General features: G+C 63.7%; 2 protein-coding genes across 2 annotated transcripts; both read left to right on the top strand.

Moving 5' to 3' along the window:
• The first annotated feature begins 1487 nt into the window (after positions 1–1487).
• On the top strand, positions 1488–10005 carry KLHL30 (kelch like family member 30). The gene is made up of 7 exons (XM_060015454.1): positions 1488–2261; positions 3570–3705; positions 5584–5670; positions 6206–6361; positions 7518–7706; positions 8237–8382; positions 9754–10005. Exons 1-7 carry the CDS (start codon positions 1488–1490, stop codon positions 10003–10005), a joined length of 1740 nt encoding a protein of 579 aa, XP_059871437.1.
• A 7413-nt stretch (positions 10006–17418) lies between these two features.
• Positions 17419–25884, top strand: ERFE (erythroferrone). The gene is made up of 9 exons (XM_060015453.1): positions 17419–17589; positions 18147–18167; positions 20035–20157; positions 21476–21578; positions 22778–23040; positions 23113–23221; positions 23315–23405; positions 24165–24243; positions 25510–25884. Exons 1-9 carry the CDS (start codon positions 17419–17421, stop codon positions 25606–25608), a joined length of 1059 nt encoding a protein of 352 aa, XP_059871436.1. The 3' UTR covers positions 25609–25884.

Below are 25884 nucleotides of genomic sequence, written 5' to 3'. Positions count from 1 at the left end.
CCCCCCTGCTGGAACTGCGGGGCAGCAGGTGTCAGCAGACGACCTGAGGCCCCACGGGAAGGTGCTGGGCACCCTGGCCCGCTGGTCCCCAGGGCTGCAATGCCCGGAGAACGGGGCCACAGCAATGAGGGGAATGCGAGGCCTGGGGGTGGCAGCCGCCTGACTGATCTTCTGCGCTCCCCTGGGAGGGAAGGGCCGCCTTCATCCTGGCCAGAGAGACCACTGGGTCAGGCAGGATGGACACGGACCGGGGCTCCCTACCAGTCCTGTCTGGGCAGAGCCCAGGCAGGTCCTTGGGCCCCTAGGTGGGTTCCTTGGGTGCTTCCCTGCTCAACTCCCACCAACGGCACCCCCACCCGGGGCACCCGTGGTGCACGGTTCTCCCCGGGGCTTTGTCACTTTCATGGCTCTTGGTTGACCCAGCATTTTGCACTGGCCTTCGCTCTGATGGGTCCGAAGCTGCCCCCTGGCAGACAGACAGCTTTTTTGCTGTGTGGTACCTCAGGGTGAGATCACCTGTGCAAAACCTTTGTTTCTCTGGGGCAGTTTTCTTAGGGCAAAAATACCCGAAGATCATAAAGAAATACGCACATCATTAAATAAGCCCAGAAAAGGATCTGCTGAATCAGGCAATGTGAACGGCGGCCGTCCCCCAGAAAGTTTCCTTTGCCTGCTTTTCTTTACCAACTTACGCCCAGCGACGTGTAACCTGGGGGTTCAGGGCCCAGGCCCCCGAGCCCGGTTCGCCATGTCTGAGCTGTGTGGTCTTGGACAAGCGACCTAAGCCTTTTTTGCCTCTGTCTCCCCACTTGTCAAAGGGACTCAAACAGCACCCAGCTCTCGGGGTGGCCGCGAGGGCTGAGTGATGAGTATTTGTGCAAAGCTCAGGATGGGCCTGGCACGTGGGGGGCACCGTGACAGCACAAGCTGCCGTGGGGACGTGACCCCTCGGCCCCTTTCACCGCCAGCCTCTTAATCAGCACATGAGGAAGCTGGGATCAGAGAGGGACGTGGCTCACCCAAGGTCACCCAGCAAGGTCATGCCCAGTGAGGACCTATGGGGCAGAAACTATTCAAATGCTGATGCTCTCCCCAGCAAGGTGGGATCTGGGAGCTGAGGAGGCCACTTGGGGGGTTGGGGGTCCACAGGGATCCCCACGCTCCAGGAGGAGGTATGGAGGGGGGCTGAGGCTTGGTTCCCTTGCTGGCCTGTCCTGCCCTGATCACTTGACCACGACTAGGTCTCCCGCCCGCTCTGAGCCTCAGCCTCCACACTGTAACCTGGGAAAGACACTGCCTGCCTTGCAGAGCTATGGGGACGGCTTAGGTGAGAGGCTGGGCGAAGCGCTTCACACACAGTTGATGCTCAGACCGATGGTCGGATGGATGGGTGACTCGGGCTGAGGAGACCGTCCCCGTGGCCGACCGTGCTGGCTCCTCTCCCTAGGAGCCCGTGGGGACGCCCGTGAGTAGGTGGCCGCGCAGTCATGGTGTGGAACGTGGACGACCTGGACTTCCACCTGCCCTCGCACGCCCAGGACATGCTGGATGGCCTGCGGCAGCTGCGCTTCCAGCCCAAGCTGGCGGACGTCACGCTGCTGGTGGGTGGCCGGGAGCTGCCCTGCCACCGGGGGCTCCTGGCGCTGAGCAGCCCCTACTTCCACGCCATGTTCGCGGGCGACTTCGCCGAGAGCTTCTCGGCCCGCGTGGAGCTGAGGGACATGGAGCCGGCCGTGGTGGCACAGCTGGTGGACTTTGTGTACACGGGCCGGCTGACCATCACCCAGGGCAACGTGGAGGCGCTGACCCGCACGGCCGCGCGCCTCCACTTCCCCGCCGTGCAGAAGGTCTGCGGCCGCTACCTGCAGCAGCAGCTGGATGCCACCAACTGCCTCGGCATCTGTGAGTTTGGGGAGCAGCAGGGGTTGCTGGGCGTGGCTGCCAAGGCCTGGGCCTTCCTGAGGGAGAACTTTGAGGCCGTGGCACAGGAGGATGAGTTTCTGCAGCTGTCCCAAGAGCGGCTGGCCACTTGTCTGGCCGGCGACCTGCTGCAGGTGCAGCCGGAGCAGAGCCGGCTGGAGGCCCTGCTGCGCTGGGTGCGCCACGACCCCCAGGCCCGGGCCACCCACCTGCCCGAGCTGCTCGGCCTGGTGCACCTGGACGCCGTGCCCCGGCCCCGCGTGCAGCAGCTGCTGGCCACGGAGCCGCTGATCCGGGAGTCGGAGGCCTGTCGGGAGGCCCTGTCCCAGGGCCACGAGGGGGTGAGTGACGGGTGGGGAACGGGGAGAGGCGCTCCAGAGACCCCACCGGCATGGGGACTGACAGTATGATGGGGGTGTCCCCAACCTTGCAACTCTGCCTCCCTTGGGCCGGTTACCTGTGAGGGGGTCGCAGTTCATCCCCAAGTACAGGTTGTGCCCCTGGGTGTGCCATACCCTGGACGTGAGGGGAGAGGGACCCCAGAAGTGGTCATTCCCAACCCCTGTCTTGAAGGAGCCCACAGCTTGGTGGGGACAAACCTGGAAACACACCTAAGGCAGCATGAGAAAGGCCAGCGCTGGACTGTGGGCATCCTCAGAGGGTCAGGCAGTCACGGAGAGCTCTCCGGAGGAGGCAGCATCTGAGCTGGGCTTTAGAGGAAGGATAGGAGCTTGGCAAGGGGGACAATAGTACAGGAAGACGGCACAGCTTGTGCCCAGGCAAGGAGCACGGACAGGCGTGGCAGCCGGCCACCACCTGCCCCTTAGGAAGCTGCTCCAGCGTTTATCGGGTGCCATTTCCTATCTGTGCTGGAGGTGGGCCCGGTGGGTGGACAGGTCCTAATGAAGCGACGGGCCAGGGGAGCCGAAGTCTGTCCGCTGCCAGGCAGCCTTGCTCGGAAGGGCTTCTTAGGAGCCATGTCAGGGGACAAAGACGTGGCTCAGGCCGGTGGCGGGGTGTGTGGTGGCAAATACTAACCGCTCCCCCGCCAGGCCCTGCGAGGCCCCGCCAGGCACAGAGGGCGGCCTCGCGCTGGAGCCAGCTAGGAGCCCCGCCCACTAGGTGGTCACCCGGTGACGGTGGGTGGTGGGAGGGCGGGTCTGAGAGGCAGTGGGACCCCGCAATCCTGGGAGCTCTGGGCGGTGGCTCCTTACCCACCCAGGTAGGAACATCCCAGCATTTCCTGCTGGGCCATCCCAGCGTGACCTGCCACAGGCTGGCTCGGGGAGCTGGGCTCCTGGTGGGGCGGGGAGCTTAGGTGGGGAGCTGGGGAAACGTACGGGCCTTGGCCGCTCGAAGCGAGCAGGTCTCACGCGCAAGCACACCAGGACCTGATGCCCCCGCCTCTCCCGGCCCTGAGCGCTTCTTACCGTCGCCGGCATGGCGTGTGGACGTGTGTGTGTGAGTGTGCACCCACGCACAAGCACACCCGGGCACGCACGCGCTGCAGCTCGCCCCGTCCTGTCACAGGGCCACGCGGAGGGCCCACGGCTGCCCCCAAACGCCCCAGCCACCCCCTGCCGCAGAAGCCACCTTAGCGGCCCGCCGGCACCCGGGCGCCTCTGACCCCAGCCCTCCCGGCCCCACAGGCGCTGCTGAGCCTCCCGCGGGAGCTGGAGGAGGTTCTGGTGGTGGTTGGCGGGCGGGCGCTGGAGGAAGAGGAGGAGGACACCGAGCAGCTGGCTCCTCGCCCCGGGAACTTCGCCTTCTACGACCCCAAGGCCAGTGAGTGACCGTCCGGCGCCCAGGGCACGGGCACTGCTGTCCCCGCACCGCGACACGGGCTGCACAGAGAGCGGGGCACCCACCGGCCGCGCAGGGGCGGGATGGGGGGCTGCAGAGGAAACCGGGGCCCCCACAAGGGAGGGGGGCTGACCGTGGGGGGCGCTGCGGCCCCCTCTCCCTCCAGCCACAGCCCTAACTTTGGGCCCCGGGGCCTTGGGTAAAGGGTCCTACCGCCCAGACGGCACAGCGTGGGAAGGTAGCCGCTGGCCGGAGTGGGAGGGCGGCCTGACTGCTGCTTCCTCTTGGCACCCCTGCCCTGTGCGCCCAGTGGAACCAGGTCCCAGGGGGAGGACAGAGGGCCGGGGGTGCAGGCAGCCTGGGGAGTGAGAGCTCTGGGTCGGCCCAGTGGGGCTCTGATTCTGGCCTTTGAGTGGGTCTCTCCACCTCCTTGAGCCTCGGTTTCCTCATCTGTGAGATGGCCTTTGTAACAGGGAGCCAGTGGGAAGAGGGGCCAGGCCTGCCGTCTGGTTGGGGCTTCTCCTGACCGCAAGAAAGCAGGGTTGAGAGGGCAGCAGGACAGTGGAGGGGCCACACTGGCCCCAGGAAGCTCTTTGGAAAGCACTGCGGAGCTGGCCGCTGTCCTGGGGCCGCACGGCAGGTGGCCACCACCCCCATGGCGTCAGCGGCTGGCGGGCTCCAGGAAGTCCGAGGCCGGCTGTCCCAAGTCAGGGCCTGACGAGAAGGGATTTGGGGGCTGACGTCAGGAGCTGAGCCCAGGAGCAGCTGTCCCTCAGACCCCGAGGGGAGGGGGCCGGGGGGCACTGGCAGGCAAAGGTCTGGTGACCGCTGGGCAGTCCCCACCCTGGGGTGACACAGACATGAGTCAGAGGGACACGCAGTCCCTGCCCAGCGGCCTGGCACCCGGCGAAGCCTGGGGTTTCACATGTCCTGAAAACTGTCGTAAACAGTAAACGAAGTCCTCCCAGGGACGTCCCCGAGGCCCAGGTCTCTCCCACAGCCTCCCACAAGCACCCAAAATGTGTCCATTATAGGACTTAACCACTCCCACACTTGTTGCCTCATTTTGGTTTTTTCAAAGCACCTTCTTGTCTCTTGCTTCAGTTTACCTCATGTAGCTTCGTGAAGGCAGGTCCAGCGCGGGGGCATTACCCCATCCCTCACATTGGGGACGCTGTACCTTTAACAGCAGATGCTGTCTGACAGACGAGTCTCCTGTAGTCCCCACGCCCCCGGAGATGGGAATTAGCCCCATTGTACAGATGAGGAAACCGAGGCTGGGGCTTATTCAAGGCCGCACTGCCGGTGCAGAAGAGCCGCTCTGCCCGCTACATGGCCGAGTCTGATCCCCTCCACGCTGCCCGTGGGCGCGGAAGGTGCTCAGGTTGAATGAACGGATGAGAAACGAGTGAACGAATGAGGCTGGTGTCATAACCCTCCTGTGGCTAGTGAGCAGGCCCCTTAACCCATTCCCCCATCGGACTGAGGTGGGACCTGACTCAGGCCCAAGAGGGCCATCGGGGGTCAGTGGGATCTGCTGCAGTGCCGGGGTGAGACCTGGCCTCTGGAGCCTGGACCGCTTCTCGGCACACCCTGGGTGCAGTCAGGTGTCCAGTCTGGGTGCCAGGCTCTGAGGGCGGCGTGGGGCACCGGGGGTCTCCAGGAGAGATGGTGCACACGCAGCCCCCGGGGCCACCTCGAGCCTCACCCCACCGGGTGTCCTCCCCCACCTCTGCCCTCAGCTGAGTCCCGCCCCTTGGCCCTCCCCACCGGTGAGGGGACATTTCTGCACCTCTAGAGCGGGGAGGAGAGGCCCCCGCAGTGAGCCCAGCCACCCTGACCCCTCAATCTTCTTGCCAGAGAGGTGGATGGCGCTCCCAGACTTCCCTGACTACCACAAGTGGGGCTTCTCTCTGGCGGCGCTGAACAACGATGTCTACGTGACAGGTGGGCAGGCGGGCGCTCCCCGCCTTGAGCCAGGCTCCCAGCAGCTTAATCCACAGAGCAGATCTGACCCCTGAACGTAATGGTCGTGAGAACAAACCCTCGCCCTGCACTCAGTGGGATACCTGCCCGTTTAGTCAAGGCTCTTCCAGACCTTTCCATCTTGTGAAAGCAAGGACATTTACAGTCCACACGAGGGTGCAGGGAACCGTTCTGTGTTCTGTCCTACAGCCGGGGCCTCCCCAGAAGGAGCTGTGTGATGGAGGGTGCCGGGGTCAGTCTTCTGTTTTATGTCTTAGAAGTTGGGGGTCCTTGTAAGGTCTGATTGAGAAGAAAGCTCCCACTGGTGGAGGTTTGAAACCACTGATCATGTTCCGCTTGTTTCTGGGGTGTCCAAGTCACACGGCGAGACTGCGCCACCACGGCCACCCCCCGCCCAGTGTCCAGCAGGACGGAGGCCTGGAGTGGGGGGAAGGGGGCGGGGCCCTGGAGAGCCCAGGCTGGCGGGCGCCCGAGTGGACAGAGCCTCTCCCGGCAGGGGGCTCTCGGGGAACCAAGACGGACACCTGGTCCACGACGCAGGCCTGGTGCTTCCCGCTGAGGGAGGCAGCCTGGAGGCCCGTGGCGCCCATGCTGAAGGCCCGCACCAACCACGCCAGCGCGGCGCTCAACGGGGAGATCTACGCCATTGGCGGTGAGGCCCCTCCCCTCGCCTCCTGCCTCCTTCCGGCCCCTCCTCGCCCTCTAACGCCTGGCAGCCTCTCGCCCCCACACCTGGGCCACCTGCTCCCTGGGCATCCGGGGTGAGGCTCAGGCGCGAGCCTTGGTAGCCGGCCCCAGGGTGATTCAATGCTCTCCAGGGACGCAAGAACAGGACAACGAGTCAGTCCCCGAAAGGGACCCATGGGGAGCTGGGGCCTCGAGCTGCCAGCAGGGACGACCACTCCCATCCCAGAAACTTGGGCTCAGCCCTCAGCTTGGGGCCACCTCCTTGGTGACGTCCCTGGGGTGAGGGGACCCACCGTGCCTCCTTTTGCTGTCACCTTTGCCCACACCACGCCCTCAGCCTGAGCCCAGGGCCCACCTTATCCCCCTTACACCCCAGAGCTGCTGCAAGGAGACGCTAACGGTTAGATAAGTATTGAGACATGAGATGCGTGTGGGAGTTTCCCAAGGCCTCTGGAGGTGACAAGCTGGCCCTGAGGCCGTCCTAGGTGCCCCACCTGTCCTGGCCGGCCCCCTTGCCCTCAGTGGCTGCCGTATCCCTGACCCAAGGGTAGAGGGCACGCGTAGGGCCCAGGGCAGCTCAGGGTCCCCAGGCTCTCAGAGCCCAAGGTGGGCTCCAGGGAGAGCAGGAAGCCCTCCCACCCACGGCTGGTCTATGTCACTGTCACATCCAGAGCGGAGGTGCTGCCCAGAGCTCCATCCACTGACCTCCTCTCTCCCACGGAAGGACCCCACCACGTGAGGGGTCGGGGGCGGTGGCCTCCTGGGGGCCCCGCGGGCACCTCTCCAAGCGCCCTGGGCTCTGAAATGTTCAGAGAGGCTGGGCTTCACCGTGAGGCCCCATTGCCCACTCTGGAGTCGGGCGGTCCTGGGTCCAGGTGCCCACCCTCATGCCACTGCTTGGGGTGAGGCCTTGGGCAGACACCCTCACCTCTCCGAGCCCCAGCTTCGCTCTCTGTAAAATGAGGATAAGTCCCCTGCCTCTCAAGGCCGTGCCCTTCCCCTCCTGGGGCGCCCGGAGTGGTCCCTGCGGCCTCTACAGGGCCCCAGACCCTGCATCTCTGGGAGCCTTCGCTCATCCTAGCCCCCTGCAGCCCTGACGCCTCCACGCCTTGCCCCTGCAGGCACCGCTCTGGATGCTGTAGAGGTGGAGAGCTACGACCCCTACACGGACACCTGGACGCCCGTCAGCCCCGCCCTCAAGTACGTCAGCAACTTCTCGGCGGCCGGCTGCCAGGGCAGGCTCTACCTGGTGGGCTCCAGCGCCTGCAAGTACAACGCCCTGGCTCTGCAGTGCTACAATCCCGTCACAGGTCGGGGAGAGGGGGCATGGGGCACGGGGAGGGGCCGGGGCCGGGCCACCAGTCCCTCCCAGTGTGGCCGAGGGGTAGGTGGGACCCGGGGGCAGGGCACAGGTGGGATCCCACCTCAGTGAGCGGGAGGGTGGAGGCCCCAGGTGTAGGTGAGGTCGAGGGGGGCAGGGCGCCGGCCGCCACGGCCCCATCAGCAGCGGATGGGACAGTCGAGGAAGGCAGGGGACCAAGGGGGCAGGGGACAAAGGGGGTCACCAGCTCAGAGCCACAGCTCCATCCCAGCCTGGAGGTATAGGGGGCTGGGGGCAGAGTGCCCAGGGCGGGGGACAGGGAAGCCCAGCCCTGGGACTGAAAGCTGTCTGGCTGCTGCCTCTGCCTGGAACTGGTCTCCTGGGGACGAGCAGTGGCCCGGACCCCAAGGCACAGTGGGCGCCAGTGTGGGCTCTAGACTCTGTGCCAGGCTTTGGGCCCCCTCGGGAGCCCTGGCCGCACGGCCGCCTGGTGACGCGGGCTGGGGCGTGTCCCCGCAGACGCGTGGAGCGTGGTCGCCTCGCCCTTCCTCCCCAAGTACTTGTCCTCGCCGCGCTGCACCGCGCTGCACGGGGCGCTCTACCTGGTGGGGGACAATACCAAGAAGGTCTACGTGTACGACCCCGGGGCCAACCTGTGGCAGAAGGTGAGCCAGCCTCACCTCCCAGGGCGACCCCCACCTGGACCCCTGACCCTGCAGAGAGCAGGCCTGGGGACGGTGGGGTCTGGGGGTGTCGCCACCGAGGGAGGTGGGGACAGTGAATGGAGACATGAGAGCCCAGAGCCCCCCTGAGGATGAGCGCGCCGAGAACCTCAGGCTGCTGGTCGTGGAGGGTGCTCCGTCCCCAGCACACAGCGCCTGTCCTCCTCAGGGGGCAAAACCGGGCTCAGTACTCAGGGACCTGTGGACTCAGAGACAGCGCTTCCTTCTTGGTGTCGGCCGGGCCCGAGGGGGAGTGAGTCTCCCGGCCCTGGGGGTGGTCAAGCCAGGGAGGGGATTCCTGAGCTGTGGGGGCGGGGAGCAGCCATTCCTAGGCACCCCGTTCACCCCACCCCCATTGCCGCTACTCCCTCCCTCCTCCATCAGGCCCAGGGGAGGGCGTGGTGGGTGGACCCCTGGGGGCAACGGAGCCCTGGCCTTTCCCCCTGTTTCTTCCCGAGAAGGGGGAGGGACAGTGCCCGGAGCCCGTGGTGGCCTCGGCACTAGCTGGGCCAGCAGGGCAGCAGCAAGGCCTCTGTGATCCTGCTGACCGCAGCTGGCCCCTGGCGTCAGCGCTCAGCTGACCGGAGGCCCCCATTACAGCGGCAGAACAGGTGCAGGGAGGACCTGCCAGGCTGCCGCTTTCTTCCTGGGTCCCGTCGGCCGGGACCGTCCCAGCCCACAGTGTGGTTCTGGGCTGGGTCCCAGCTGTGCGGGGCTCCACTTGGTCCTCCCCAGGCCTGGGGGGTGCCGCCCAAGACCTCTCTCTTCCTGCCCTCCCAGGCTCTTCCAGAAGGGCCCACATCTTTAGCCCTCACCCCGCAGCCCCCATCCAGGGCACCCCTAGGCTACGGGCCAAGGCAAGGGGTGCAGGGGCAGAGCGATGGGTCCCATGGGGCACCAGTCAGGGCTGAGGCCACATCTGTTCCCTCCGAGAGAGAACCGCCGAGAACCAGAAGCGCAGCCCAGCCCTCACCCTGGGAGGGAGCCCTGGGGTCAGCCCTCCACATCTCCCACCCGCTTTGACTCCCCAGCTTCAGATGTGAGCAAATTCAGGCCTAAGAGAGAAAGAGGGGGCCGGAAACATCATCCTGGGAGACGTAGGGTGGAGAGGGGACCAGTGGGGTCTCTCCACTGAAGGGAGAGTCTGAGGGGTCCTGGAGGGGCAGCCGGGGTGAGGTCCCAGGCAGCAGGTGTGCTGGTACCCTGGATGGGGTGCGGGCCATCCTCTCTGCATGTCCCCCCGTCCCACCCCGAGGGCACCGTCACCACCACCCTCCAGTCGCCCACTGGACGCTGACCGAGGACTGTCCACAGGTGCAGTCCCTGCACAGCCTGCATGAGAACGGGGCACTGGTGTCGCTGGGGGATGAGCTGTACGTGACGGGCGGCCGCTGGCAGGGCATGGACGGCGACTACCACGTGGAGATGGAGGCCTACGACCCCCGGCGCGACGCCTGGACCCGCCACGGCGCCCTGCCCCGCCTCTGGCTCTACCATGGGGCCTCCGCCGTCTTCCTGGATGTCTCCAAGTGGACCCAGCCCTTCGGGCCCACCCAGGAGCCCTAAGCCGCCCCTCGGCGCGCCTGGAGCAGGCCTGCTGAGCTCCCGCCCCGGGGGACGGCCCCCTTTCACTGTGGCTTGTGAACCAAAGTGTCGCCATCCCCTCCAGGGCTTGGGCTGGGTTCGGGCCACCAGGGGACGTCAGAGGACACAGCCTTGGTCTCCGCAGCCACCACGCCAAACTCTGAGCTGACCCGCGGGAAGGGCTGGGCCTCTGGAAGCCTGTATGGATGGGAGAAGCAGCTCTACTGCCTGTGGGGTGTCTGAGACCTCAGAGGAAGGAGCCCAGGGCCGGGGGAGCCTTGAGAGAACTCCCGTGCTCTCTGAATACTGGCCGCTCCTGGCTGTGTGTCCCACTGGTGGCTTTTGGAGGACCTGCACAGGTGAGGGTGACACGGAGGCCCAGGAAGCTGAGGCTGTTGCAGAGGGCGGGCAGCACAGAGCAAAGGGCCTGAGGTGGGGTCAGCGCCCAGCCCTGGGGGGCCTGCTTCTGCCTGTCCCACAGCTGTGTGACCACGGCCGGCAGCCGACCCTCTCTGGGCCTCGGGCATATGGGGCTGCCTCGGGTGGGCTGCCTGCTCTCCCTGCCCCCAGCCTTACGTTGGCACCTTGTTTCCAAAGACTGTTTCTGGGGACAAAGGAGACCCAGCCTTTTCTGTGTCAGCCCCAGGAGGGCAGCACTCAGAGGCTCTGAGGGAAGGTGGTGGGGCGTGGCAGGAGGAGAAGGGTCCTCCCACCCACTTGGGCGCTGGGGGCAGAGGGGGCAGTAGGGCTTCCCAGGGAGGCGAGCAGCGAGAGCCAGGACCGCCCCTGTTTCTTGGGGAGATTTGCTTCTAAACAAAGGCTCTTCATCAAAATGAAGGTCCCCAGACGGGGGCCCACAGGGGCGGGGGTCCTGCAGGGACTTCGGGGGATGGCCCTTGGGCGCTTTGGTGGTTTGCGCCCAGGCGGCCTCCTGAGTGAGGAAGACCAGCATTTGGGGTGACGCGGGTGGCTCGCGCCTGCCCAGAGCCCCCCGACTTGGACTGGGTCCCCTCGCGGGGCTGGCTCGGCCACCCTGCTCCTTCCACCTCATCCTGAACAAGGCCAAGTTTGTAGCCAAGGGGATGATGAAGGACTCCCACTGGGTGCTCCGTGGGCCAGCCCCTTTGACACAGGCTCTGTCAGGGGACACAGGGCTCCAGATGGGGAGCTCTGGGTCCAGCCTGGCACCGAGCAGCTGAGGCCTCGGGTACCTCCCACCCCCTCAGGACCCGGGTTTCCTCTCCAGGACCAGCCCACAAGCTCCTCTGTGAAGGCATCAGGGACCCAAGGGACCCTTGACATCCCTGGTCCTGAGGAAGGAGCCCCTGGTCCCTCCAGCTTCTATGGATCCAGATCCACTTTGCTCCCAGACCTGAGCCCTCACAGCCATGTCTTACGGGAGAATTCAGTTGGCCCCAGGGCCCAGACAGAGCGGGGCCTGCTGAGTGTCTGCTCTCTGCACCTGAGGACACGTGGTGGGCTGGTGGCCTGGGCGAAAATGAGGATGAAGGTTTCTGGGATCCTTGAATCTTTCCTTAAGAAAATCTTCTGAATTTTCAATCCAGACAGTGATTGAAAGTGCCGTTTCAAAACAAAAACTGAACGTGTCAAAGTGGACTTATTTTGATAACAAATGGGTAGTTGAAAAGGTGGTGTTCTAGGAGAAGACCTGCTTTCTGCCCCACTTGCCCCCACGGCACTGGGGGGCAGTACTTGGGGTGGGGGAGCATAGCCCACCCCAGGGCCTTGTCCTCAACTTTGGGGCGCCAAACCGCCCTTCGTCTGATCAGCAGAGCTGGAATCGAGCCCCTCCAGTTGAGTGATGGAGAATACTTTAATGAGGAGCTATTTCCGAGGTGCGGGCAGGCTGAGGGGGACCCAGCAAGGGCTCGAGGAGCTCCCAGGGCTACCGACGGTGGGGAGCTGCCACCACCCCTCGGCCTCCAGGGCCGAGCAGAGGAGGTGCAGACCCCAGAAAGGGAGCTAGAGGGAAAGGGCTGCTGAGGGGCTGGGGCCTTTGCTAGAGGAACGCAGCCACTGCCACTGCCCCAGCGCCTCCCACTGGCCAAACCCAACCAGAATCAGAGGAAAGACAGGCCACGGACACAGTCTGTAGTGGCCAGCCTGCAGGGGCAGAGAGCAGGTGGAGAGGGGTGGACAGGGCACCAGGATGGGCAAGCAAGGTCTCCAGCACACAAAGCAAACACAGGAGATTCTCATGTGAGATGGACACCCATGTACTCATTCAAGCAAGGATGGTCGTGGAGAATCCAGGCCTCCACACCCCTTTCCAAAGCCCCCAGAAATCAAGGCTCATCAGAAGGCTTGGGGCTAGTGCGGAATCTAGAAAAGGGAACAGGTAACCCTGGAACACGTGCAGATGCCCACCACTCTGAGACCCACGGCAGGCGACCACCTGCCCTACTCCAGAATACTCGTGTGTGCGGGTGGGGGCATGCTGCCTTTCCCTCAGACCATGCTGGGTAGACGGAGACACTTCCAGTGTCCTGCAGTGACAGACCCTGTCTGCAGCGACCACAGTGCTCTCAGCCGCCAGGCCCAGCACAGCTGAGCCGGGGGAAGCTCCCTTTGGTCCCCAGATGAGCTGGGGTTAGGGATGCTTCTAGCCATTTCCACTGGACTTGGATTTTCCAGTACCTCCTAGACAAGACCATTTCATTACTGAGCATCTTCCCTGTACCAGGCAGGGACAGGGATTGCTGTAATCAGCCAGCTGACATTTGTAATTAAATGGACTGGTCAAATGACAGTTCACTGTAGTCCATTTAGACCACTGCACCAGTTGGCTGGTTGACCAGGTGGCCCAGTGGAAAGTATGCGTATTGACCTGGACTCTGGTAGTGGCTGAAGAACGGGGTAGTTTCAGCCACATACAGCGTAAGGATGTCCACTCCTCCAGGGCTATGTCATTCGTCTTTGATTCCCAGCGCCCAGCACAGCGCTGGACACTCAGGCTGAGCGTAGCTGCCGTTGCTATGTGTGCAGGACCAGGTACACAGGAGAACAGCCGGGCATGAAGCGGATTAATTGAAGAATGGAATAGACTGTGATGAGACTCTTCACGGAGAAAGTAATTGCCTGTTTGGCATGAACACCCTAGGAGGCAACGTGATGTCCTCAAAGCTAATAGACTGTCCTAGGAATTACCTTGGTCACAATCACATTTAAGAATGTGCTTCTTCCCACAATGGCAAACGGAGCCATTGAGAGCCTACCATCTTGTAATAAGCTGAGAGGTGGGCTAAGGCCTAATTTTAAAATGAATCTCTTGAAAACATGGAAACAATTAGCAGAAAATAACCCAAGAGACCCTCTTGGTGAGAGGTGAGAAGGAATGCTTCCCCTGAGCATTAGACCTGAGGTTGCCCACGGTCCCATCCAGGAGGTACATGCAGGTTCCCAGCACTTGTCCCTGTGCTTGGCACGCAGCAGGAACTGAGTCAACATTCATTGAATTGAATTGAATCTGTGGGCTTCAGAGTTACTGACCTCAAGTTGCGGGGCCTGGATCTGGACGAGTTTTCATTTGGTGGCTACGTGACCTCAGGCCGATCCCAAGACCTAGCCTCAGTTTCCTTGTCTGTGCAATGGGGACAATCACGTGACTTGAGAATTAGATGATGTCATGCTGGGAAGGCTCCGACGGACAGCAAAGGTTGCCCGCCTGTATACCGGGAGACCACACAACAAGGTTCCCATTGTTTTGGGGGGCAGAGGGAGCTTTGATTCCCATGACTTCATCTGCAAAGGTCCTTCCTTTGGAGGAAGAGAGGAGAGTGGGAACAGCCTGACTGCAGCAGGCCACTGGGAAGCCAGGGCTGAGGCTGTGACATGAGGGCCCAAGAATGAGGATTAGATTTCAGCCAGGCGTGAAGGCGCGTGGGGGAGGCTACCTCGAGCCCCGCCCGCCCCCTCCTGCGCCACTCCATCCAGTCCCTCCTCCCTGGGATCCATGAACTCACCCTCAGATGCCACCCTCACTTCTGAGCCCACGGGATGCTGCTGCAGTGGAAGGGGCCCCCAGGGTCATCGGAACCTTGTTTGTGGTGGTCGTTGAGCTGCATGCTTTGCTAAGCTCCCCCCTCCTCTGAGTAGAGGCCGTTTCTGGAATGCGACCCCAGAAACCTGCAGGGAGCCCCACCTGAAGGCCCCAGCCCTCTGTGCTCTCCTGCCCCACGGCCAGGCTGTGTCATCACCTCCGGAGAGGGTTACTGGAGGCTGCACAGTGCCAGAACGGATTTGATTTGGGCCCTCTGGCAGGCCTATGACATCATGAGGATTGTTCACTGTTTGGGAAAATAACTGTTTTTCACATAGCAACAGCTCCTGTCCTCAATGCTGGCCTTGTGAGGACTGGGGCTCCCTACTGTGAGTTGGAAATGGTGTCACAAGACTATCTGAAGGATCACGTGACCCAAATCTGGTCCCTCCCTCCCCACACGTCCTCACGTGACCCAAATCTGGTCCCTCCCTCCCCACACGTCCCCCTGTTGTTGTGCCCATTGTACAGAGCAGCAAACTGAGGCTCCGGGGGATGAGGGCCTGAAGGCCCTGAGGTGTGCCTCCTCCAAAGCCTCAGAGGGCCGTGTGAGGACCAGGTTTGCTGCAGACCCGCGGCTGGGTGTGACCTGGGCTCTCTCCATGCTCTGCTATGGCCCAGGGCCTCTGTCTTCAGGTAGGTCTGAGGGCACCTACCCTCCGCGCCCCCATGCTGTGATGTGATGACCCTCACTGCTCAGGCAGCCTGGAAGGCAAGCAGGCCTCGCTCGTGGCTCCACACAGGACCTGCCATGGACTCAGCTCCTCCTAGAGCAGGCCCTGAGGACACGTGCATTAATCCCAGCTCTCAGCCAGGGAAGCTGAGCCTCCAAGGAGCTCGAGGACAGGCTGGCCACCCTCAGGTGAGGGGCAGAGCCCAGGGGGAGCCCCTTTCCCACCACATCGGGCTGCCCCCCTGGACTTCCATCCCCCCAGGAAGGGAAAGCTCGTGATGAGCCCCCTGGTTCAAGAGTGGCAGCCGCACGCGTTTCTCTGGGCTTCCCTCACAGCCAGACCCCCATAGGAAACCCCACACCTAAGGGGTTCCCGTCCCGGAAAAGACAGAGCTGTATTTTCAATAACCTTCAAGTTCATCAGCAAGAATAGGCAGGACCCTGATGGGCAAAACATGTGGCTGTGAAGATGTGACCATGCCCAGGGGGCCAGAGGGCCCAGCCCGGCCCCAGCCCCGAGCCCAGGCTGTGAGTCCCTAGCGAACCCTCATCTCGCTGGGCTGACCAGTGAGAAGCGAATGAGGTGCTGGATGTGGACAAGCTTTTTCAGAAACATGAAGGTACTGTTCACAGAGCTGCATCTCCCGAGGACAGAAGCCCCTCTCTGCCAGCGGACTGTGGGTTTCAACGATGAAAACACCCCACACTTGGCATCCCATGGTCCCAGATGAAGTCTCCCCCGCGAAATGAAAGTGAACAAAATTTTAATACCTAACGCTGAAGCACACGCCCAGCACACACACACACATGTCATTACAAAGTTCCAATGCCCGGCTTCCTAACAGATGTTCCTTGTGGGACCAGAAATGAGAAGCCACCCAAGAAGTCCTGAATTCTTTGAGAACCTTCTGGCAACACCATCTACAAATTTTGGAGCAAATGGCCTTATTTGTAGCAAATGGTTGCCGATGGAATAAGTTCATATAGTTTATTGAGTATGTATTATAAAACCCAGTATTTCTCAAATATCTTCTTGGAGAGCTGCAATTTCTATAGGAATTTCAGTTTTTTCATTCCACTGATAATTTCCCCCCCAAATTGAATAAAGATAAAGACAGAACTCCTTTGCAGTTCTAATTTGCCTTTCAGTAAGTCTCATAGAGTAAGTCTGTAGGACACACCCTGGCGGGGACACATTCTCAGGGTGGGAAGGGTGTTTTTCTCTTTAAACCCCCCCCCAAAACTACCACCATCCCCCCATCCTACAGGAAAAGAGGCAGAATCACAGGGAAAAATTAACATCTAATACCAGGCTTTTTCTAAAGTATTAAGTGTTTCCTGTCCCCTGGAAACAGTGCAGGGGTGGGGAAGACCGCAGGCGAGGCGGTGAGGCCCTGACTGAGGATGACCCCCAGCCCCTCCCCCAGGCCCTGGCTGCACTTGCTGAAATTGGCGGAGCCACGCTCTGAAACAGGAGAGGGGGAGGTCCCCCGTCTTCTCAGAAGAGGTGGAAATCATCCCTTGTGAGGGTGGCAGGCCCTTGTAAGGTGCAATCCTCAGCTGTGCCCTTCCCTTGAACCCCCTGAATAAAATGCACTATTTACCCACCAGGTTCAGGCCCCTCGGGGAGGGACACAGGAGAGCCTGGAGTGCCAGCCTCGGCAGGCAGTCGGGGCGGGGTGTGGGCGGAGTGGACGGTAGGGGTGGAGAGGCGACGCGCAGGTGATAGAACAAACAGCCCATGGAAGAGTGAAGGGGCTGCTCTTTTCCGGGAGGAGCCTGGACCCCAGGCCTGCAGGGCCTGGTCCACGTGTGCCCGCGGCGTGCCCTGCGCTGATCCTGGTGGGCTGCGGGTAATGTGGTCCCGGGTCGGATCGGCCCCCCGGCCCCGGCCCCCAGGTCGAGATTGGGCTCAATCCTCCCAGTCCAGGCCTCAGGGCGCCCGCTTCAGTGCAGGGCGCCTGTCCCCGGCTGTAGATTTGCTCCGTGCCCCACCCCCGCCCCCGGAGGCCCCTGCAGGTGCGCCCTGCTGGGGAGGAAGAGCCCATCTCTGACCTCAGGGTGCCCCAGCCTTGGGGAGAAGGCTGCGTCGGAAGGAAGGGGCCGTCGCCTGGGAAAGGGGCTCCAGGGAGGGACCCTGACGGTATTTGCGCTCCGATGTGCTCAATCTAACATGCAGGGCGCGGCCGGGAGAATGGGGAGGAGGCGTCTCGAGGTCCCCGCAGAAGACGCGCGGGATAGGGAGGAGAGAGGGATGCCCCGGGTCGGTAGAAGGGGCGTCCGGGCTCCCCGCCAAGCAGAAGCGCGGGACAGAGCGCAGGAGGGACCGGGAGTCCCGAGCTGGGGCGGAAACGAGCTCGACAGGAGGGGGCGCTCAGACCACCGCCAGCCAGCGCTCCCCGAGCCCCCTGCCTCCCCTATACTGCCTTCCTCGACCCCGCGCCCCCTTTCCTAACGCGTGCCCCGCCCCGCAGCGCCCCCTTCCCTCCCCGCACCGGCCCCCCGCCCCCGCAGCTGCAGCGCGCGCGGGAGCCGGGAGGGGGCGCCGGCGGTGATGCGCGCTCTCCGGGCGACGCGGGGGATTCAAGCGCGTTATAAGGCGCGGAGCCAGAGGGCGAGTCCCAGACGTAGCGCTCGTAGGAGAGAGGGACCCGCCGCCCTCATGGCCCCCGCCTGCTGCCCTGCCGGAGCCTTGATGCTCGCGTACGCGGGCCTGTTGGCCGCCGCCGCGGGCCTCGGCTCCCCGGAGCCCGGCGCGCCTTCGGGGAGCCGCGCCCGCGAAGAGCCGCCGCCCGGGAACGAGCTGCCCGCAGGGTCGGCCGCCAGCCCGCAGGTAAGACGCCGCCCGACTACTCGCCCGGGCCCCAGCGCCCCAGAGACCTCCGGGCCTCAGCTTCCCCACCCGGAGCCCGCACCTCCTGAGCTCCAGGGCGCCCCGGAGGCGGAGGGCGCTTGCTTCCGGGGCGGTGGGGAGCGCGGCGCCGCGAGCGGGGACCTGGGCTGGCTTGGGTGTCCTCCTTTGTAAAGTGGGCAGAAAAACGCTTAGCTTGCGGGGGAGGCCCAGGAGGTCTGGACGCCTCCTCACTGCACCTCCCCACGGGCGCCTTAAGGCCAGCCGTGACCTTGGCTTTTGGGGTAGTTCTTTGGCATTGAAGCAAAGTTCTACCAGACCGGGGGAAATGCCTTTTCTTTGGTGACTTCTGCGTTGGGAAGTGAGTAAAGTGTAAATAACTTCATTCTCCTGAAATTGGGAAGAACGTATTTGTAAAAGTGTGAGCAAGTTACCGACCACCACCGCACCCCACCCCTGCCCCCAATCTGTTTGGTGCAAGTCTCTCTGGAAAACAAAAACTGCCTTGCTGCTGGTTGGGGAGGGTGCAGGGGAGAAAGGGGTGGGGTGCCGGGCCCCCAGTGACGTGTGATTTCTGGCCGAGGCCGGTGATGCTTAGCTCAGCCTGCTTCTTCCTTCCCTTGCTACACAAGAGGGTGCTCAGGTTGGAGGAGGCTGGGGAATTGGGGCCTTCAGAGGGGCCCTCAGTGTGGGTGGGGCCTTTCAGACAGGGAGGTGAGGGCCGTCGGGGAAGGAGCTTTGAGTTTCTTTTTTCTGAAGATGCCTGTGGGCAGTGCAAAGGGCAGAGCCTTGCTGGGGCCTCAAGCCTGCACCTCTGCTCTCAGCATCACTCTGGGAACCATGATGCCCCCGCTAAAGGACACCCCCATTAAAGACAGGTGGAGGTGGCGGCCAGCCCTGCCTGCCCCCTGGGAGGGGCCTCCCCGAAGCCCTCGTTCCCATCACCTCCGGCCACTTCCCATGGACTGAAGGCAAACCCTACCCAGCCAGCCAACCACAACCCCTGGGGGGCAGGGGTGCCAGATGTTGGGCTGTGGTGGCCAGGAAGCAGAGGGGGCTTCACGTGCTTCCAGGTGGGGTTCTGGCCTGGGACCTTCCTTGGGTCCACAGAGGCTCCTTTCTGAGAGCCCCTGGACGCTGGAGACGTCAGTCGGCCAGGGCAGTTGCCAGATACCCACCCATACTGCCGCAGGCCCATCTCCCAGACCCCCAGACCAACGTGGTCCCACCTGTTTCAGTTCCCCAAACCAAACTGGGGTCTGAGTCCTTCCACAGGCTACTGGTCCAGCTGGAGGGCCAGCGTGGCACACCGTCCAGCCCACGTAGAATCCTCCTGCCACGTGTTTCTACTGAGGGCAGCGTGAGGCCGTGAAGTGAGGCCACAGGTCCTGGTGTCCGTGGAGAGGAAGCAGTCGGGGGGCGCCTCGCGGGGCCCAGCACCCAGGGAGATGTGGGGAAGCCCCAGGCACCCTGAGGCCTTTCCGAGGCTTCCCAGGCTCCTCCATCACAGAAGCCCGTCCCCATCACAGCACACTGGCTCCTGATGGGAAGCCCCAGATCCTTGCGGAGGGGCTGCCAGACCACTGAGTCTGCCTCTGACGAAAGGGCCTGGTGGCTCCAAGACCCCAGGGTCCTTCCATCAGTCACCGGAGTCGGCACCCATGACCTCATCTAAGCCCTCTGGAGCCAATTTCCGTCCCAGCTGGCAGCCCTGCCTGGAGCTCAGACTGTGCGAGGCCCACTGCCCAGAGGGCCAAGGGCCTCTCCCTGCAAGGTACCTCCTGGAACTCTCCTCCGTGTCAGGACTAGTCAGAACGCACTGTGAAGGGGAATGGACATTTCTGGAACCATCACTGTCCTTGCTTAGGTCACGCGTCTCAGAAGTCCTGAGGCAGACGAGCGGTGTCACATGCTGTGCAGGCGCCTGGAGTCATATCTCAGTGCTGGACACCCCCCTACCCCGGTCCCCCTAACCGCACTGGACTGTAGGCTTATCATCGCTGAGGGCTGAAATTGGCCTCCCTGGAACTTCGGACCATCGGGCTTGGTCGGGGGGCCTGCTGGTAGTCGGGGGCCCCTGCCTGAGCACCCGTGGAGCCGGTGGTCTGATTCTCCGACTCCCAGGAAGGTGCATTCACTGCAGCTCCCGGGACGGAAGCTGGGACAGGCCTGGTGGCCCAGCAGAGCCCGATTCTCACGTGCTCTGATTCCCACGCACCCATGCCCAGGGGCCTCTTCTCCCGCAAGTCCAGGCTGTGGAGTGGCCTGTTCCCCGGGGGTCGTCCTCCGCGGGGCTGGGGGCCGGGGCTGTGCTGTCTTGGAGGGCGCAGTGACAGGGGCCCGAGGGTGCCGGAGGCCAGTCCTGCACAGTGACCTCCTGCAAAGCGTCCAGGGGAGGCAGACCGGCTGATGGCCGCCATGTTCCAGGAGCCCCCCGTGGAGCAAGTGCACGGCATCGATCCGCGAGATGCCTGGATGCTCTTCGTTAGGCAGAGTGACAAGGGCGCCAACAGCAAGAAGGGGAGCAGAGGCAAAGCCAGGAAGTTGAAGGTGAGCCCTGGAGCTCCAGCCAGTGTTGCGTGTGCGTGTGTGTGTGTGTCCTGGGTGTGTGTGTGTGTGTCCTGGGTGTGTGTGTGTGTGTGTGTGTCCTGGGGTGTGTGTGTGTGTGTCCTGGGCTGTGTGTGTCCTGGGTGTGTGTGTGTCCTGGGTGTGTGTGTGTCTTGGGTGTGTGTGTGGGGGGGTGTGGGTGTGTGTGTGTGAGCCCCCACCCACGGGCCTTTCCCCAAACCCCCAGTCCACCACCACCACCCCACACCCCTCACTGGCTCCCCCTGGACACCCTGAGCAGTTCCAACGAGCAGAGACCCTCACCCTCGGGCCAGAGGGCACAGAACTGTCAAGCTGGGGCCTAGTGACCCTGAGTTTGGGGCCTGTTCCAACCGTTTACCCTGCACCCCTGGAATGCCAGGCAGCCTCACTGGCTCCCCGCTTTCTCTCCCCTCTGCATCCTGGCACGGGAGGCCTGGGCTGGCCTGGTAGGGCAGTCAGGGAGCAAGCTGGAGGGGCCTACGGGCGGGCTGGGGTGACACGGTCTGGTTCCTAGTGGCTGGGGGACGTGGGGGCCCTGGCAGCTGCCGGCCCCCACTCTCATTCAGCCTGGCAGGGACCTGGCACCTGGTCCTGACGGCTGACTCTTGCCTTGAGCCCCAAGGAGGGCTGTGTCCCCTGGGGTGAGCGCTCTGGTCACGGCTGTGCTGCCCATGCTGAGTTTGGGCCTCACCCTGCCCCAGATCTGACCCAGTGACTGAGTGCCGGGTTCTGAGCCTGAGGCAGCCGGGCTGCTGGGCTGTCACCATGGCCTGACCTGTCACCCCCGACGCTGAGCTGGGGGCTCCCCCAGGCTCCTCCTTGCAGGGGACTTCCTTGCTCCTGGGTGGGTACCAGCCCAGCCCAGTGAGGGCTCCTTGAGGACCCCAGGCCCCGGTGCTGGGCCAGGCACAGGGAGAGCTTGCCAACTGCTGCTGAGACGACCTTGAGAGTGGAAAGCAGCCTGGCGTGTCCCTCCCTCCCCTTTTCCCTGCATCAGGAAATCCAGCCCCGGGGCTGGGCTGCAGCCCTCTGCTTCCCCACTCGTGCACTTTCCTCCCCCCAGCCCTGCCCCAGGGGCCCCACCACCCTGAGGCCCTGTGCCTGCAGCTTTCACTGCCTCCTCAGGGGAATCGGAGGCCCTGGAGGCTGACCTCCACCCCAGGGGTCAAAGCAGGACCCCACTCCCTTGCCAGGCTCGGTGGCAAGAGCTTGCAGAGGGGGTGCCCGCGGTCCCCAGCCTGCCTGTTCAGATGTCTTCACCGTCAAGCTTCTCTTTCAGCTTGGCCTGCCAGGTCCCCCAGGGCCCCCCGGCCCCCAGGGCCCCCCGGGCCCCATCACCCCACCTGAGGTCCTGCTGAAAGAGTTCCAGCTGCTGCTGAAAGGTAGGGCGGGGCCCCCACCCCACCCCCGGTGTGAGCGGGGCCGGGGAGGGCATCCTGGAGGAGCTGAGGTGGGCTAGACCTTTGTCTGTTGACCCGTATCCCAAGGAGGCTTCTGCTCCGGTGCTGGCCTGGGTCAAGGCCGTGGGTCGGGAGCTTGCGGGGGAGGTGGGAGGAGCGTGGTGAGGAGGTGGCTTCCAGAGGAAGGTGGACTTGGCCACTCGGTGTTCAGCAGGGGCCTGGGGACCAGCATCCACGCCCCACTTGCGAGTCCGGTGAGCCTAGCAAAGGCCGAGAGATCTAAGCCCATGGGGACTGTCAGAGGGGGCTCAGGGCCCCGTAAGCTTGTAAAGTGCTCCTCTGATCCCCGCAGTGACACCAGGGAGATCGGAGGCTCAGCCCAGTAACACAGGCCCCCTTCTACCCCCTGATCACCTGTGCCCCCGCCTCTTCTCCTGACAGATCTCTGCCGCTGGCCTCAGAGCCGCATGGGAGGGCACCAGGAGGCCGCCCTCACGGGGCAAGGAGGATGGTGTCTGGGGGCAGCACAGGGAGGAGGATGGGGCAGCCGCTGGAGGCCGCAGGCGGAGAGAGCAGCGCTGAGCGGGGCTCCGGCCCCGAGGGCGGTGTCCCTGCACTGTGGCCAGCTGCTGAGTCGCAGCTCACGCTATTGACTAGATAATGTCATTGTGAAGAGCTACTGAGTCTTTTTCCCCCTTCAGTTTAATGTACTGTTCATTTAAATAGACCAGCTTCAGCGGCTGAAGAACCTCCACATTATGTGCAATATAGCTGCAAAATTATTTATTTATACCCAGCTTCTTTTCAAAAATGACCAGTCTGGCTTAAACTATTGCATTCCCTGATACGACAAAAATGTAAACAGAGAAGAAACAGCAGCGGGAAGGGGGAAGAAGCGGTAGGATAGGCAGGTGAAGCAGGAGAACGAGGGTCCTGGGTGAATCAGCCCTGAGCTTCCCAGTAGCCAAAGCGTGAAAGGAAACAGGTGCAGCCGCAGGATCAGGAGGCAGTTTCCGAAGACCCGCCAGGCCCGACTGCGTGCGCCCGGCGCGCGGTTCCGGGGTAACCGGTAATGGCCCCCCGCGCTCTCAGCAGCGCCCGGGTTTGGGGAAGGGGTCCGGGCGGGACACGGAAGGGCGAGCGAGGTGGTCCTGGCGCGGCCACCGCTCGCTCTGTGCCAGGCGCGGCGCGCACACGCGAGTGCTTGGAGCCTGAGCCCCGCCCGCGCGGCCCCGCCGCGGTGCCGGCCGTCCCCGCGGAGGACGAGGAGGACGAGGAGGAGGAGGCGGCGGCGGCGGGGGGCGCGGGCGTGCTGGCGCTGCTGGCTGCGCCCCTGGCCCCGGGTCCGCGGGCGCCGCGCATCGAGGCCGCCTTCCACTGCCGCCTGCGCCGGGACGCGTCGGTGGAGCGGCGCGCGCTGCACGAGCTCGGCGTCTACTACGTGGTGAGTCCGGGCCGGGGCGGCCGGGGCGGGGCGGGCGCGGTGGGCCCGGGGTGACCGTCCGTGCGCCCGCAGCCCAACGCCGAGGGCGCCTTCCGCCGCGGCCCGGGCCTGAACCTGACCAGCGGCCAGTACACTGCGCCCGTCGCCGGCTTCTACGCGCTCGCCGCCACGCTGCACGTGGGTGAGGCCCGGGGCTGGGGCGGGGCCTGGGGGGGGGCGCCCCGCCGCGCTTGGTTCCTGCCGCCCGGTGACCGCCCCCGTGCCTCCCCAGCAGCGCTGGCGGAGCAGACGAGACGGGCGCCGCCGCGCCCCCGGGACCGCCTGCGCCTACTCATCTGCATCCAGTCCCGGTGCCAGCACCACGCGTGAGTGGGCGCGGGCAGGGCGCGCAGCCCGGGCGCCCGCCTCCTCCCTCGGGGCTTCCCCCGGCCACCGTCAGGCGTTCCTCCCGCCCCGGCGCGCGCTCCCCGAACCCCGACCCGGGACGTGGGGGCCCGGCCCGCCCCAGCCCCTGCTCTGCCCGCCCCCCACAGGGGACTGACTCCCCTCCGGCGACCCGAGGCGCCAGCGTCGCGTCCCCAGGCCTGTCCTGACCAGTCTGTGCGGACCCTCCCCAGGCTCTCTCCCAGCCCTTCTCCGTGAACTTGTCCAGCTTCCCGTCTCTTGCTGGTCCGGGAGGGCAGGGCTGCCCCTTCGGTGTCCCCAGCACCCAGAACAGCCCAGGCAGAGAGCAGGTGCTCCACAGCGGTTGCAGAAGGCATGCATGGGTGAAGTTCAAATCTTCTCACTCTGGTTTGGAAAGCCCTGCACCCATTGGCCTGAACCCAGCCTCACTGCTGCCAGCCCCGCACCTCCAGCTGCACCGGCCAGTGTCTCGCTTCCCATCAGAGCCAGGATTTGCTGCCCGGCCCTCACGGCACACCTTCAGCCCTGTGGAGCCTGTCCTTACTCCTCTTGGGGACCCAGTTCAGATGCCACCTCCACCGGAAGCCCCGGCTAAGACAGCCGTTCTCATGGCACTTTGCTGGTGTCGGGCGCTGCGGTGATTGTGAGCACATTGTGGGTGAAGTTGGTGGTTCTGGGGCAGGGGTCTCAGGCCCACCCTCTTTCTGTTTTGGCCACAGCTCCCTGGAGGCTGTCATGGGGCTGGAGAGCAGCAGCGAGTTCTTCACCATCTCGGTCAACGGCGTTCTGTATCTGCAGGTGTGTGGGGCAGGCTCAGCTATGGGGGGGCCACCCGGACACAGCCATGGGGGTGACTGGGCAGGGAGGGGTGCTGGTGGGTGCTCAGAGCTCTGGGTGCAGTGCCCGCAGCCTCCAGGTCCGGGCAAGGGTCAGGGCGGCACAGAGCACTCCCGCTAGCCCAGGCAGAGCCAGGCCGAGACCGGGGCTCCTTTCCCCAGACCTGGCCCCCCCATATTGAGGACTGGTGCTTCTGGCCGTAACGAGCCCTTCGGAAGGGACTCAGTGGGCAAGGGGGCGGGGGGCAGTGACAGAGGTCAGCTCTTTGCCCAGGATGACATCACGACCCCCTGGCCCATTGGGACTTCGGGAAGCAGATGCAGTTATTTCCTACACAAAAGCCCAACTGACAGTCTCTTTCTAGAACTGTGGGGATTTGGGCAAGGGCTTGAGAAACTGATGAAAAGATGAGATTTCCTAAGAAAGAAAAATTTAGGTACAGATGTGTGGAATAAAGCTCACATGTAAATAGCACTAACTAGGCCAGGCCCGCTCTGAGCACTTAACATAAATTACCCATTACTCACAGCACTCTGAGGTAGAAAATAGTATTCCCCTGTTTACAAATAAGGGAACGAGGGCACAGAAGCATTAAGTAATTTGCCCAAGCTCGCACAGCAAAGCCAGGATCGGAGGCCAGGCTGTGGCTGCAGGCGGCTCTGGTTGCTGGAAGGCGTTTAGAGGTCTGGTCCCTGGCACTGCTGCGTGAGCTCAGATGGCACACAGCGTGCCTGGGGTCTTAAGATGCAAATGCCCAGATTTTGCATCTCTGGGAGTTCCCAGCTCACATCTGGGGATGTAACCCTTCTGATGCCTGGACCATATTCGGAGTAGCCAGGCAGAGTACCAGTCCGACCATGGCTCTACCAGATGGGTCAGTGGCCGGGCCTGTGGGGGGAAGGGGCACCGTCACACGTGAGTTCAGCACGCTTTCAGGCTTCGAGTGCAGCAGAAGGAACTGTTTGACGCTCGAGCCCCGCTCTGGCCCTGAGCAGAGGCTTGCTCCCCTGCACATGCACTACAGGGAGCCCACTGGTGCCGGGGCTGATGGAGCTGGGGAGGAGGCACTAGACCAGGCGTCAGGGGTGCTGGGTTTGAGGACAAGGCCTGCCTGCCGGCCCTCGCTACTGTCCTTGGGCGGGGTGGGGCGGGGCGGGGCAGGCATGGTGTGTGGTGGGCGCACCTGCAGGCCGGCGGCATCCAGGCTGACGCTGACCTTCCCCGCAGGCGGGGCAGTACACCTCCGTCTTCCTGGACAATGCCAGCAGCTCCTCCCTCACAGTGCGCGGTGGCTCCCACTTCAGTGCTGTCCTCCTCGGTGTATGACCGGCCACCCCAGGCTCTCCCTCTCGCCGGGCAAATGGAGCAGGAGTGCGAACAATCTCGGGGCCGTGGCAGAGTGGCGGGGGCCACACGCAGGAGGGAGCCCGCCGAACTGCCCACCGCAGTTCAACCCAGAGATGCCACTACAGGCAGCCTGGGGAGGTGACACGCAAACTGGCAGTCCCAGACTGGGAGTGATTTCAGGATGCCAGCTTAAGTTAAAGGGGAGACGTTTCAGTGTGCCCAGGAGCACGTGCTTTGTCCCTCCCCAGCTGCAGA

Source organism: Delphinus delphis, chromosome 7 (genome assembly GCF_949987515.2).
Source record: "Delphinus delphis chromosome 7, mDelDel1.2, whole genome shotgun sequence".
Lineage (NCBI taxonomy): Eukaryota > Metazoa > Chordata > Mammalia > Artiodactyla > Delphinidae > Delphinus > Delphinus delphis.
The sequence above is the reverse complement of the archived record's forward strand: the minus strand, read 5'-3'. Positions and strand labels throughout refer to the sequence as shown.